The 15210-nt window shown below is 45.7% G+C and overlaps 1 protein-coding gene across 1 annotated transcript; it reads left to right on the top strand.

Moving 5' to 3' along the window:
• Positions 1–7629: 7629 nt before the first annotated feature.
• Positions 7630–10474, top strand: LOC146960629 (uncharacterized). Its single transcript, XM_085772208.1, has 4 exons — positions 7630–7759; positions 8796–8967; positions 9291–9584; positions 9721–10474. Exons 1-4 carry the CDS (start codon positions 7630–7632, stop codon positions 10472–10474), a joined length of 1350 nt encoding a protein of 449 aa, XP_085628334.1.
• Positions 10475–15210: the final 4736 nt, after the last annotated feature.

Genomic DNA, 15210 nt, shown 5'->3' with positions numbered 1-15210 from the left:
TTCTGCATAGATTATTGATAAAGATCAAGGCAAGGACATCGGCCATGTCACAGAGAGAGAGGATGTGCTCTCTCGTGATAGATGAAATGGCCATCAAGGGCCACCTCGACTACAACAGGTGCACTGACTCCATTGTTGGCCTGACTCCTGGTGGCTCTAAGGCTCGTCAGGCAATGGTATTCATGGCCAGGGCCATTAATGGAAAGTGGAAGCAGGTAGTGTTAACAACTCAAATTCTGGATAAATTCAGTTGCATGTGTGAAGGTCTCAAAAGAGCTTTTTTTTTTTAAATATGTGCAGTATAATGTCCACACATTGCATTCACATGTTAACACTTAAAAACTGCAACGTGTGGTGTGTTGTGCTGTGCGTACCCTGTAGGCGATTGGCTACTTCCTGTCAAAGACTGCAATGCCAAGTGAGGAGATTGCCATCAAGCTCACTGAAGCAGTCACTCACCTTCGGGATGCTGGTCTCACTGTAGGTTGGAACAAGACTTGAGAATAATCAAACACAAATCAAAATGTTATGAATACTTGATGTGCGACTGCTATTGTACTTTCAGGTCAAATGTATCGTCTGTGACCAGGGATCCACCAATGTGAAGGCCATGAGACTCCTTGGTGCATCCCTGGACATCACTGACACCAGCGATGCTTCTCACTGTGTCCAGAATATCCCGCTGATATTCGATGTTCCTCATCTGGTCAAATCCATATGGAACAACCTGAAAAAGCACTCCCTTAAGGTAATTTCAAATTTTAGTTAATGAAATATTAATATATTCATTGAATTTTTAAGGTCTGTGTAAGTTGTGTGTGTACACACTCACAAGTTGCATCATTTATTATGTGCCAATAGGTTGGTGAACACGAGGTATCTTGGAAACACATCGAGGATTTTTACAACCTGGACAGGAGGAGTGCTATACGGATGGCTCCCAAAATCACTGAGCGGCACATTCACCTGCCTCCGTTTTCCAACATGCGGGTGAAACTGGCCACTCAGATCTTCAGCCACTCTGTTTCAGCTGGGTACAGAATGCATTAATTTAAATTTAGTACAGAACAGCAAATAGATAATTTGTGTGAGTTGCTGTAATGGTAAACAGGAACACACAACATTGCATAAAAAAAATTAAAAAAAATCCCTTTAACTGAAATTATTTTTACTTACCTGTGATCTACAAGGGATGCAGACCATGGTGATGGCCAATCAGCTCCCAGAAGAAGCTGTTGCTTTTCGACATCCTGAACTCCAGGTGACACTGAAACACAGACATACAGCATATTATTGCATCAGGCTGCTCAGTGTGTGTGCCCATCTTGGCAGGCGAGAGCCCGCCCCTGCGAGTTGATGTACAATCATTGTTTGCACCGCCACACACTCTGTATCACACTGCTGCAACTCAGAAAGTGACAGAGGTGGAAAAAAAGAAAACAGGAGGCAGCATGAGCGGTCGCTGTGCAGGGAAAATCAATTAGTTATATTAGGGCCATTGAATTACTCATAAAATTACAAGTATTCTCAAACTTACTTCAGGATAAATAAAATTAGTTTACCTGCTAATTACTGGGCTATGATGGTTCTGCAGAAGCATGAAGGACACAAAATGGTGGCGAAGACCTCTTGGCACTGACCAGTCCAAGGTGGCACACCTCCAGGGCTGCATCAGCTGGGTGAAGTCTTGGAAATTTGGGTGAGATTCAAAGTAAATTTTCAGTCTGGTTATTGGTAAAAATATAACACTCAAAATGATAAAATGCCATACTCAAAGTAATTTTTTTCACAAGAGCTGGAAGAACACCACCCTGCCAGACCGGACTGGTATTGAGCATCAGGAGCATCCTGATGCTTCACCAGCAATTGATGTCAGAGGGAATGAAGTACCTCTGCATATCAAAACTTAATCAAGATTGCTTGGAGGTAATTAAGACAATGATACAATTAATGGTCTGTTCCATGTCATGTCTGTGTGACCAATGGCGACGTACCTCTTTTACAGAACCTGTTTTCTGTCATCCGGGGTAAGGGAGGACACCGCTTCAACCCCACTGCGAGGGAGTTCGCTGCAGCACTGAGAAGCGCGTCGGTGGCAAACATCATGTCTTTGCAGACAAGCGCCACCAACTGTATCCCCGATGGCGCTTCTCAGTTGCTGCAGTCTGACACCACTGCATCCAGGGAGCTGGTAAGAAATGTGTAAAATTGTTCTAGACAACACTACCACTTAACTTCCTCAGTCATGGACGCCACCATGGTCCCCGTGGAGTCAGGCCGACGTTTACAGTCTAAATCCAGAAACGGTGGCCGACTTGTCCACGGCGACAACAAAGGCATGAAAATAAAAGCACTCTTTTTGTGTCCTAAGGAACCTGAAACTCAAGAGACAGTGGGGTGCGTCATCACTGAGCAGGTGATGCATGGCAAAATATTACATAAGTTGATAAATGACATGTACTTATTTCTTCCCCTTGCAATTGTGATGTTGTAAGTGACATTTATGTCTAACTTGAGTTATTCACATTCTTATTTAGTGACAAGTTATTGCCTTTGGTTTTTTTGTTGTTGTTTTTTTTAACTTATGAGCTTATTTAGAAAAGAGGGTTTCTCAGTAAGGGTAGCTCTAATGAATACAAAAATTTTAAAGGTCAATGTCTCAAATTGATTCCAATAGATATTGTCATATGAACTTATAATTAAAAGGTGATTTGTGTGTGTTATAGGGCACACCTGATGCTCCACAGGGGGGTGAGGAGGAGGCACTCGCCTATGTGGCTGGCTGGGTGGTGCGGAAGGTTGCGGAGGAGCCAGACATTCAGGCATGTGCCGACTGTGAGAAGCTGCTCCTCCGCACCAACGACGCTGAGCACAGCTATACGAAGCTGTTGGATGAGGACACCTTCATCTCAAAAAAAAAAAATACTACTCCTCTGCGAACCTACTCTTCCCTTCAGAGGTGTTCAAGGGGTGCATCCTCAAATGTGAGAGTGTGATAAAAAAAATGCTACCAGCAGCATGGTCCAGAAGAAACTTGGTGGCAGGACTGAAGGCCTCTTTAAGGGCGAGTGGTGCTTTTACAGACCTTCACCAAAAGCACCCCACTCACTCTAAGGAGATTGAGAACGTGGCCTTACAAAAATATGTGATGTGTCGGCTGGGAGCAGAGCTAAAAACAAAAAACCACGAGGCTCTGAAAAATAGAAAAAAAGACGTATCAGCCAAACGAAAGCTGGCGTGCTTCACAGGGTAGGTGGGGGGTGCCCTGAGCAGGAAGGGGAAGAGATAAAAGGTGTGGGGGTCTTGGAAGGAAGGGAAGGGGTAAAAGGTGGGAGGGTCTGGGGGGGGGTATGGGCAGGGGGGGTATGGGCAGGAAGGGAAGGGGTAAAAGGTGGGAGGGTCTGGGCAGGATGGGTATGGGCAGGAAGGGAAGGGGTAAAAGGTGGGAGGGTCTGGGCAGGATGGGGGGTAAAGGGTGGGAGGGTCTGGGCAGGGGGAGAGGGGGTAAAAGGTGGGAAGGTCTGGGTAGGAAGAAGTGGGGTAAAAGGTGTGTCCTATAGGTATCCTAGAGTGAGTTAAAAAAAAAAAAAAAAAAAAGCCTGTTCAATGGTGTTCCTGATTGCTATTTTCAAACTTATTCCTGATTATTGTTACATAAAGTTCATTGTTGCACTATAATAGTGTGTCATACCTGTATGTTGGTCAGAGGAAGGTTTTACAGGAAGAGCTGAAGGAGAAAAAAGGATTAAAAGGGAGAATGTTACAACCATACAATTCATTAAGTCTACGGGCCCTAGTTTGCTGGCGCAGCGCAGGTGGCGCAAGGTAGCGCAGCCGGTCTAATGCAAGTTTCGACCAGCGCAGCCTAGCGCAAAGTCAGATTGGAAGATTGGCAGATCGCGCTGCGCTGAGATAGGCGTGGCCGCGCAGCAGGGGGAGGTGTCACAGATTCAGCTTGGTGCAGTGGAAGTTTTGTGCGAAAATGTCCCGCCGAGGTTGCGCTGAAAGCTCGCCACCTCCAACCAGGTCTACTCTCAGCGCAGGGCGGAGCGCAGCAGGTGCAGTGGAAGTTTGGCTGACTGACCTGCAGTGCACACACGTCACCAAGACCTCACAGGCAGATCTCCACAGTTCCAGACACATTTCAATGCAATAAATATCCACAATAACCACTATTTAATGCAACTAACGGAATCAACACGTGAATTTATATCTATATAGATTGTCCCGTCACATCTAACGTCAGATCAAAGCAGAGATCAAAGGCTGTCGGTGCGTAAAGGAAACCCCACCTGAATTAACACAGCAGGGACGAACTGGCACTGAAAAGCAGCTGTGGATGTCCCAAAAGCAGGACTGAGGGTGGATGACTGCATGTCGCTGCCATACCACTCTGCCCTTGTGATGATCCCCTTTATTTATTTATTTACTTATTAACTCATAAGCGCGTGCGACCGCATCACGCAGCCGTAATGAAAAACAAAACACAAATCATCATCTCTCTTAGTCCACCACAACAGCCTCGGTATCAGATAGTCAGTATATAGCCTACTACAGTATACTCAGCATCTCTATCACAGAAAAAAAAGAGAAAAAAAGAGACGGACAGAGAGAGAGAGAGAGAGGAGGACAGAGAGAGAGAGAGAGAGAGAGAGAGAGGGAGCGAGAGAGCGTCCTTTACGCTGATTTCATCCACATGGTCTTTGTTTATGTTGTGATTAGTGTAGCCTACACCTCTCATCTTATACACAGGGTTTGAATAAATGTGAGTTTCTTTATTAGTTTATTAGTTGTTGTATCTTACACTGGGCAGCCGTTCTCAGTATATCAGATCAATCCTGGTTAAGTATATTAGTAAACTCATTATTGGTCACTCTGAGCTCGGACCTCCGGACCAAAACAGCGGTTTCCTCCTGGGAGAGGTTCGGCCTCTGGCGTCGCTGTTTCCTCAGTCCATGTCAAAGTATAAAATGACAAACTTGCAGCGCGCATCACCCGCCGCGCAGTTAAAGGTGAGGAGAGGAGCTCATTTGATTGGTGAAGATCTGACTCGGCTGTGTCAAACCCACTCCACACCTTTCTCTCCTCCTCCTGTCTCCCTCCCGCCCTCTCTCCTCCCTCTTTGCCGTTTGCGCCGGTGGGAGGGATGAGGGGAGGGGTTGCGCTGGTCTAAGTCTGACTGCACGGCCCACCAATCTTGCGAAATGGACCTGGGCCACACCCCGTTGGCGTGGCGAAGCTGCGCTGCACTTAGACTTCGCTCGGTCGAGGAAACTAGGGCCCTACATGTCTATGAAAAACAAAGCAAGCAGGTCCCTCTTATTTTACAACTGTACAAATGAAAAAACCCAGACAATCTGAAGCAAAATCAAATTGTTATTAGCCTACTTTAAAAAATTAATCGATTGTTCCAAACGTCTCTGGTAGTATACGAAGCTAAATAGCTAACACGCCAGTTAGCTAGCCTGCAACATACTGATACCTGCTGATACGCAATGACAGGGTCAGAAAAGGCTCCGGCCAGAGACAATTAACATTTTAGTTAACGTTTTAATTAATATATTCATATGAATATTCACTTGTTCGGTTTACGAGGCTAACCGAGCTAACGCTAACGGTAAAGCTAATGGTAACGCTAACTTTAGGCAACAAGTGGCTTGCTTAGCTACTATGACGTCCCGAAGCTAAATAGCTAGCATAGGCTAACGAATAGCTTGCTTGCTAGTATCCGATTTAGGATGCTAGGATGCTAAAGTGGTAATTCAGGTCGGTGCCTGCCTAGCTACAAGCGTCGGAAAAAACTCACGATAAATCGGCTGACAAAGAGGAAAAACTTGGCCGTCAGACGCTCAACGACGCCGCCCGACGAACGACTGTCGGTCGGGTTGGTTTTTCCCCATGTGCATTGTCAGCTTTTCAGTCTATTATTCATGTCACGTTTTTCCGTCGATAACATCGTTTTAGGCGAGTACCAGCACCAAACCGATACCACGAGCAATAATTTAGCTCTGTAAGTCGAACAGTTTAGCTTTGTACATTAGCTAACAAGCTACTCGTAATTACAAATGTGGTTAATATGTTTATGGTCTACGGTCAGCTTTGTACACAGAAATATATAAAATAGTTACCTCGTTGTTTAGTGGTTTCTGCACGGATGTATGGGCAGAGACTTCCAGCAGCTTCCAGCTAGCTCTCCTGATTGCCACCAGGTGAATCGGTGTGTCATAAAACTACTTGTGCGCATGCGCTGGGGAAACAACATGATTGGGCTTGGTTCGGCTATGACATCGCAGGTGATTGGCTGTTAGTGAAAGAGGGCGGGACATGTGCCATCTTTGGCGTCGCAGCTTTCCCCATTCAAAACGGGCAGAGTGGTCTGTCTCCTCAATATTACAACGTCTCTGGTTATACTCAGAGCTATCGCTCTGGTTATACTGTATATCAGCACTCATGGAACGTCTCTTGTACAATCAAATTGCTCGGTTGGGACCGGTCGGAACTAACTGTTGTATATCTTATATCATTAATGAACAAAAAAAACAAACGGCGCATGCGCGAATAGTGCGTCACGTGACGTCGAGGTAATATTTAAGGGTCCCCAAGCTGAAGCGTTTCATTTGCCAGCAGAAGAAGGACAGTTTTTTTTTATTCTCGCCACACATCAGTGCTCCAGAAGTAACACAATGGCAGCGAGGACTTTCATATCCCGGTGCAAAAGGACACTAAACGACTGCGCAAGACTGCCGGAAACTGAGGGTGATCCTGATCCCGCTGTGGCTCAGTCAGCAATTATGAGGTAAGGGTCTCGGCCATGGACGTATTATATTAACGGTCTCGGCTAACATTGCTAGTTAACGTTGACGGTAAACAGAAGTCCGACTTGTGTGCCTTACATCATTTATAATTTCTGTAGTGTAGGCGGAAGAACGAAGGAAGATCCGAGTCTTAATAAGAGTCGTTTATGCTGTTTTATGTTGTGTATGTTGTCGGAAAATCTAGCATTAAGGGACTTTAATACACTTTCCCTAACCTTACTAACTTCGTGCCTTGTAGTAAATGGAGTATCGTTGCCCTGTTGTTTGTGGTAGCCATCTTGGATTGTCTCCAACTCAAACTCTGGGTGCCATCTTGTGGTTTAAAGTAGTAACAGCAAAAAGAGATGATCGAGGAAAAGAACACGTTCCCTCTGGTCACAAATGGTGTTGTTACAAACATCCACAGACAGTATATTTATTTATGCATGTATATGTGCGCAGTGAACTCTGGGTTGATAACTTATTAGTCGAGACGACTGAGCTGGCTGTGTGGTTGTGTGATTGCCCTCCTGCAACCGTTTGATGTCACTACCCCTAACCCATGAAAACCTTATCAATTTTGGGTAACAAGAATGACTGTAATTATTCAAATTAAAACACCAAGACTGTTGGTGTTGGTGTCACATTTATGTAGTAGATAGCAGCTCTAATGCAGTGAGGCCCACAAGCCTTAACACCCTTTATGATGTTGTTGTTGTTGTTGTTATTTTGCACTGAGGTTGCATGGACGTTGTACAAACTCTCCCATATCACGTTGACTAGTTCTGCTTCAGCTAAAAATTTCACACAACTATTTACCTGCAGGCTGGAAACCATGGAGAGGAGCCTTGAGTGGGCACGGAACAGGCTGATTGATGCTCCTACAGCAGATGGCCTCATTCAGGACCTCCGCGAATACACTGCTGAAGCGCGGAGATCTTTGCCCTCCACATCGTCACAACAAGGTGGGGACAGCATGTAGCAACTACCAAATATTATTCATTATGCAAGTTATTGTTGTTTATTCTTTATTAGCTGTTATTTGAGAGAAGCATTTTTTAAACTGAATCTGAATAATTGATGAGGGTTAAAGTGGAAAGAATCAGTAATACATCAACTTAATCACAATTTGGTGGAGCCGACTACAACCCAGTCATCTGTCATCTGACATTTCAGCCCAACTACACACTGCTTTTTGCTTTTTGTTGCAGCAAAACAAAGATGTTGGAAAGATTTGAACTAACTACATGCAATGGCATAAACCTTTTAATCTAATCCAAAAATTTTCCTTTTGATTTTGTTGCAGGTGATTCAGGCTACCAGGCTCCACTCATTTTGACGGGTGGTCGCGGTGGTTACACCCCGCCTATCCGAAGCCCCGCCTTTCCGACAATAGACTTCCATTCATCGTAATAGCGGGGTTTTCTATTTTTTCTAAAGACCCCGCTACTCCGAAAAGGCTATTGGGGGAAACCCCCAGTGCACAGTGCGCGCATTGATCCTTTTTTCCTTTTTGGGGTCAAACGGATCATGTGCATAATTAACTGCAAAACAAGCAAATACTTCATATTAATGACATATAATGTTCATTATGCTTAGCCTGTCTAGCCTCTACCTGGTCTTTTTACTAAACTTAACCAACTCCTTTCTTCATTGCCTAAGCCCAACCAAAGCATCTCCCTCAGTCAGCTGTCAGCACGAGCGGCGGCTGCAGCAGCCTCGCGCCCCTGTGAGCTCAAGCCGGGTTCAGCCGCGCTCGAGCGGCGCAGGGGGGGAGAAAAAAAGTGTATTCCTTTTACTGTGTGGAGATCTCCAACAACGGAGTCGGGGAGAAAGCAAGTGGGACAGATCTGCCCAGTCCCTGAGCAGCGCACGTTTCACAGACAAGCCACAAAGCAGAATGTAAACAACATCACGCGGTTCAGCACCTTCGACATTGGACAGCTGCGGGGGGACTGTGTCGGAACAGCGGTGTTTCGAAGTGGGGGTATTTCGGAACAGCGGGGTGTCGAAATGGAGGGGTGTCGGAATGGAGAGCTGTCCCCGGTCGCGGTCCCCCTCAATATGAGATTTCAAGAGACCAGCTCAAATTTCTGAGGACCTGTGGCTTTACAGCGTCACAAATGGCAACGATCTTGAAAGTCTCTGTGCCCACAGTGCGACGACGTCTCAGGTATGAAGTAGTCTTTCAATGTTGTTGGTGGCATGTGTTTTGTTTTTTAAAGTATATTTTTTGGCCTTTTTGCCTTTTTATTGGACAGCACATAGTGAGATAGACAGGAACGGGGGAGGCAGAGAGTGGGGGAAAGACATGCAGGAAAGGTCTGCCCGACGCAGGATTCGAACCGGGGATGCCTGCGTTGAGGACTGTAGCCTCCACATGTTGGTGGCATGTTGCCAAGAATTCTTCTGGGTGGGGTTTTAGGTGGAGGCAACAATGCACTGTGTGAAGTAAATCTAAATACAGTACGTCTAATCTATGTGTTAATCTTTCAGACAGTTTGATTTGAAAAGGGCGGGAACATATGCCACCATCTCAGATGAGGAACTCGATGGTGTCATCAGGGAGACAGTGGCTGGAAATCAGCAGATTGGCCCAGAGTCTGTGAGGGCACAGCTGCGGGCCCAGCAAATCTACGTGCAGCGCCACAGAGTGAGGGAAAGCATGCTGCGAATAGACCCCGGGGCCACTGCAGCAAGGGCAATGTCTCAGAGACTGCGCAGGAGAGCATACAGGGTGGCTGGACCAAACTCCTTGTGGCACCTGGACGGGAACCACAAATTAATAAGGTAGATATTAACATAGCCCACCAGACTTTGGAGTATGTTGTAAAGACACAATTGATTTCTATGCACATGCTAAACATCAGCGTCAGTTAATGTGATGTACTACCTCTCTTATACTTTCTCATTATTTGTGTTCCAGGTGGAGGATTGTCATCCATGGAGGTATCGATGGGTTTAGCCGCCTCGTCGTCTTCCTCAAGGCCTCCGACAACAACAGGAGTGCCACTGTGATGGACAGGTTCTTGGGCGCTGTGTCCAAATACGGCGTGCCGTCAAGGGTCCGAACTGACCACGGGGGAGAGAATAACGCTGTCTGCCTAATGATGAACATATTCAGAGGCTTTCACAGAGGCAGTGCTCTCCGTGGAAGGAGCACCCACAACCAGAGGATAGAGCGGCTGTGGGGTGACCTCTGGAGAGGACTCAGCAATGTCTACTATGACCTCTTCAGCTTCCTGGAGAGCGAGGGCATAGTAGACATAGACAATGAGAGACACATGTTTGTTCTCCACTATGTGTACCTCCCCAGGTTGAACAGGGACCTTGCAAACTTTGTGGACCAGTGGAACAACCATGGGCTGAGGACAGAGCACCACGCTACTCCTCTGCAGATCTTCGTCCAAGGTTGCCTGGAACGGCAGGGCCAGACCACTACTACCATGCAGAGTGTGTTTGGAGAAGGACAAGAGGGACCTGCTGAAGGACAAGGAACTGGTGCCGGGAGGTTGGACTGGCGAGAGAGAGTCACCGTTCCTCCAAACCAGTTCATTCTGGCCGACGCATACCTCCAAGAACTCAGCACCAGATGGGATCCACTTGCTGGGCCTAGAGCCGATCTAGGAATCGACACAGTCCGTGCTGTCGTTTCATTCATAGACTCGGTGACTGTTTAGAACATAGCCTGATTGCTCATTGACAGACAGACAGGGATTTTTTATGGTCTCGATCATCGAAGTCAAATAGAGGATCGCCGACCCCCCCCCCCCCCCCTCTGCCTGGTGTCCCCATTGCGCACCACTGTAAATAGGTTGTTTTACTTTACCTCTTTTTTTTTTGTTTATAGTGCTTAATTTACATTGTATATTGTATTTATTTTCAATGGGAGAGGGAGAAACAGCGTTTTGATTGACAATAAAACTAAATCTTGTGTCCAAATTTCTGTTTTTCACTGGTGTCTTTTTTTTTCTTCATCTTCTGTGTGCTGCATTAATGATTCTGGTGATGTCATTGCAACAACAAAATCCCTGCTGTACAGGAAAATCCAGAATTGACTGAGCTGTTGATAGCCTACCCCATAATCCTGCATTGAGAAACAGGAAAACATTTGCCGAGCTTAACAGTTGTTTTAAACACTACTGCCACCCTGTGGTTAAAATACGTAACATCACCTTATGAGCACATGTGTTGGCAGAGATCTGATGTGGCCGCTAAACCATAGACTGTATGGGCTAAACCTGCAATTATTACATTAGAGACGGTGCTACTGATTACTGGTGGACATGGGAGAAAGTGTACCGATTAGCATCTCAAAATAAATGTTTTAGCGAGAGATTGTTCTCGTAGTTATGACATAACACAACAACAAAACTCAAGACAAATAAATGCATGGTGTAAGTAAATATATTTGGACTTAATACATTTTGAAAATGATTGTAGGCAGTATTTGACACAGAGCTAGAGGCAAACCACATATAGGCTATGTGCTGCATTCTGTTTTAAATGGGCTAAATAAATTCATTCATGATTCTGATGGTTTCATTGCAACAAGAAAATCCCTGCGGTAGGCTACAGTGTAAAAAAAAATCCAGAATTGACTGAGCTGTTGATAGCCTGCCCCATAATCCTGCATTGAGAAAGAAGAAAACCACGTTGGCACCGCTGGAAAACCCATATTTGCTGAGCTGAACAGTTGTTTTACAGTTTTTTACGATTGAATAAACACAATTTTGATTGTTTTGTTTTGTTTAGCAAAACCCAACACACGAATAGCACAACCACATACCCAATTAGCAAAACACCTTAACTCCTTTGCAAAATGAACCACTCTTGTAAAAGCTATACACTAACTTATCAAAACCATATTTTTTTACCATATGAAACACACACGTTGCATATGACTTAACTCTGTTTGCACCAGTTACACTCTGCTGTTGAAAACCTTAAACACTTTCGGCTAATTCTGCTTCTAAGTGCATAGAGTAGTATGGGTGAAGCACACAGTGAATTTGCAAAACATCGCTCGGATTTGCACAACTGTAAACACAATGTCTGAATGCCCTTATGACAGATGCCACGGTGAATCTGCTGAGAGCGTCAATCCATGGTTCACAACATGGTCCACAAGAGTTGCGCGAATTTCATTGCTTAAAGTTGGACCTCTTCTCCTTTGAGCTTCACCTACTCCTGCTTGAGGTCTTCCTCTTCCTCTTCCTCTTCCTCTTCCTCTTCCTTCCATTTTGGTTAAGCTTGGTGAACTCACCTGCTGCATTTTTATAGTGCTTAAACCTGATTGGTGTGTCTACAATTAAGCAATCTTGTGTTTGCACACCTGATGGCAGTGTTCAATCAACTGGCTCATAGGTGTGGTCATTTGACAGTCAGTGCTTTAGAATTGCAAGGAAGTGACATCTTGATATACTTCTGTGTCTAATGCATAGACATGTGTGTTAGTGTTTCAAATCACGGTGTGTATTGTTTTGCACAAAGTGTGAACGGACTCATTGTGCTTACAGTGGTGCAAATCTGGGGCCAAGTTTTGCTCCTTGAGTGTAAGGTTTTGATAATTGGGCAAAACTTTAGATTTTAGTGTTTATTCAATCGTAAAAAACTGTAACCACTAGCCTACTGCCACCCTGTGGTTAAAATACGTAACGCCACCTTATGATCACATCTGTTGGCAGAGATCGGATGTGGCTAAACTTGCAATTATTACATTATAAATTGTGCTAGATGGCTGGACTGTATGACACTGGTCTAGTGGGGAGCTGTGGCTGGTGAGAAAAAACAAAACTAAATTCTTTTTCAATCTTTTGACCTGGACCAGCCTTTCAAGGCCCCGTTTCTGCTTCACCATGAGCCTCGTTAAGACCACACCACCACCACTTCTGCCCTGTTCTCATCTGTATGATGGCTGTAGCTACTGTCAGATATTAATAAATGAAAGGAGCCTCCCATTCCCATTTGGAGGTTGCAGGTATAACACACGCACACATGCACATGCACACACAGTAACGCACGCACGCACACACACACGCACGCACACACCTGTTGCTGTCTCCCTCTCCTCTGCTCTCTGGACTGGGCTGCCTGGCTGTTCTTTTGGGCTACCAAGTGTGCATGGGCCTTAAGGACCGGACGCGTCAGTTCAGTCCGAAAATATGTAGAAATTAATTACGGTAGGTCAGGTCGCGCTCCTACTCGGCTTCTCTCTCTCTCTCTCTCTCTCTTTTCTTTTGGCCGGGTTCGGACCAACTTAATTCAGGGATCGGGTTCAAACACCCACGGGTCAGACCGGGTTCGGCTTTTAACTTTCAGGCCCGTTCAGCTTGATGCCAGGAGCAGGACTTTAGAGCAGCATTGTCAGTGCTGCTGACGCAACACCGCACCGCAGGTTGCAGAGCGTCAACTCGCGCGGCGCCCTACTGCGCTATGATTGGCTAGAACTCACAGGCTTTGGGCTGTTTGCTTCAGCAGCAGTCCAGTCAACACGGGGACACGCATCCCACACCAATCAGAGAGTTATTAGAGAGCCTAATACACGACAAGCACCGCATTTGCGGCAGCGGTGGGGTGGTGGGGGTGGGGGCGTGTGTGTGTGTGTGTGTGTGTGTGTGTGGGGGGGGGGGGGGGGGGTTCGAACGAACCCTCCGATCCCCCTTGGCTACGGGCCAGGTGAGGTGGGGGCAGACAGGCAGGTGAGGGTGGGATAAAGGGAGAGAGGCTGGTGAATGAGAAAGGCAGATAAGCTACAGTATTTTATTTTTGACCAAATGTTCTTGTTGTTGACGTATGCATAATGAAATAATTATTGTACTGTGCTATTATAATACAGTGAAATTTTGATATCATGACATGCTTTACAATACTGCAATAAATGTCATGGGCTAGTTATTAAGGTACCCTAATGTCATATTATGATATTCTGACATCCCTAGCAAAGCACAAAGAGTAGAAAAGTAGTTGAATGATATAGTTTTATTTCAAGGTTGGCAGGTCTGCTATAGCCTCGTAAACCAGCCTCTCACGGAAGTGCATTTCATTTCATTCCGAGGGAGAGTCTGGCCTCATCCCCATTCTAAGCCTTTGGACTGAAACCCTCAGAAGGCCGAGCCAATCAGCGTCGCCCGCTGTGATTGACACAGCACGTTGGCCAATCAGGGACCGACTGGTGCAAAGCCCCGTCGCTACACCAACTTGCTGATTGGCTGAATGGGGTTGTCTGTCAACGCTACTACCAAAGATATTAAACCGTCTTTGCTACTACTCCCGCCCTGCTGCCGCCCACCCCAAACCATGGATGTATTATGCCCCAAACACGAAGAGCGGGGATGAGGCCAGACTCTCCCGAGAAATGAAATGAAATGCATTTCCGCGAGAGGCTGGTTTACGAGGCTAGGTCTGCTATTGTTGTAACTCCATTAATACCTACCTTTTCAGTGTTCACTATTTCCATTAACATTTAAGATAGCAACACCCTCAATCAATATGAATCAATATGATACTGGGAGGTGACCTGTTTAAAGCTACAGCTTTCATCCGTAGTGCTCAACGTACCGTCTGACCTGCAACACTGAGCTGAACATGCTGCATATGATCACCATATGCTCCTTGAGTAGGGGCTACCTGGATCTAGAATCCAAACACTTATCCTATAAACACAATGAAATTGTCAAGTTTCGAGATTATGCTTTTACAACATCAGACAAAGCCCCAGTATCTAGAAACAATCGTAATCATGTTCCTTAATTTGAATAAGGGGTGGTTTTTACACTTACACACTTACAGATTTATTTGGAGATATTGTATTTTTTTGTGGATAGTAAAAACACAAAAAATAACTGTAATCTTGTCTTTTATATTGCAGGTGGAGATGCAGTCCTGCAGCAGGAGGGACTTGAACCGGTGCAGGTCACCATGGACAGGCTCCTGATGTTTGCCACTGGGGCAGATACAATCCCTCCTCTGGGGTTCTGTGTTGTCCCCACTCTGGGGTTTTTACACGACCCACATTCGAATCAGAGGAGGAAGTTCCCGGAGGCAAATACGTGTGCCCTGGTCCTAAGGCTCCCACTGCACAGCTCATACGATGATTTCAGTGACTGCATGATTTCGGGGATAGTGCAGTCACCGCAGTTCGGAACTGCATAACTGCAAACAGAAATGCAAAACCACCTATCTCCACAGCATCTGCCCGGTCACCTCACAAGGAGCCGTCTGCCCCCCCCCCATACACAGGCAATTTCAGTGAGGGATGAGCACATGAGCTGTGTTCCTCACCTCTGGATAGTAGCCTGTACATCAACATCTGAGAGGACACAAATAGTAGGCTAGTGAGCATTGCCTTCTGTTTTTTTGTTATTTTATATTTTGATGTGATTTTGATGAGCGGCTAACACTTTAGCTCAAGTTT

This window comes from Trachurus japonicus, unplaced genomic scaffold (genome assembly GCF_045865225.1).
Source record: "Trachurus japonicus isolate A0001 unplaced genomic scaffold, Traja_1.0 AP030160.1".
Classification (NCBI taxonomy): Eukaryota; Metazoa; Chordata; class Actinopteri; order Carangiformes; family Carangidae; genus Trachurus; species Trachurus japonicus.
The sequence above is the reverse complement of the archived record's forward strand: the minus strand, read 5'-3'. Positions and strand labels throughout refer to the sequence as shown.

Coding starts and splice junctions, on each gene's coding strand:
- LOC146960629 (XM_085772208.1), top strand. CDS start 7,630: ATGGAGAGGAGCCTTGAGTGGGCACGGAACAGGCTGATTGATGCTCCT. Junction 8,968..9,290: donor ACAGTGCGACGACGTCTCAG/GTATGAAGTAGT, acceptor TTAATCTTTCAG/ACAGTTTGATTTGAAAAGGG. Junction 9,585..9,720: donor GGGAACCACAAATTAATAAG/GTAGATATTAAC, acceptor TTTGTGTTCCAG/GTGGAGGATTGTCATCCATG.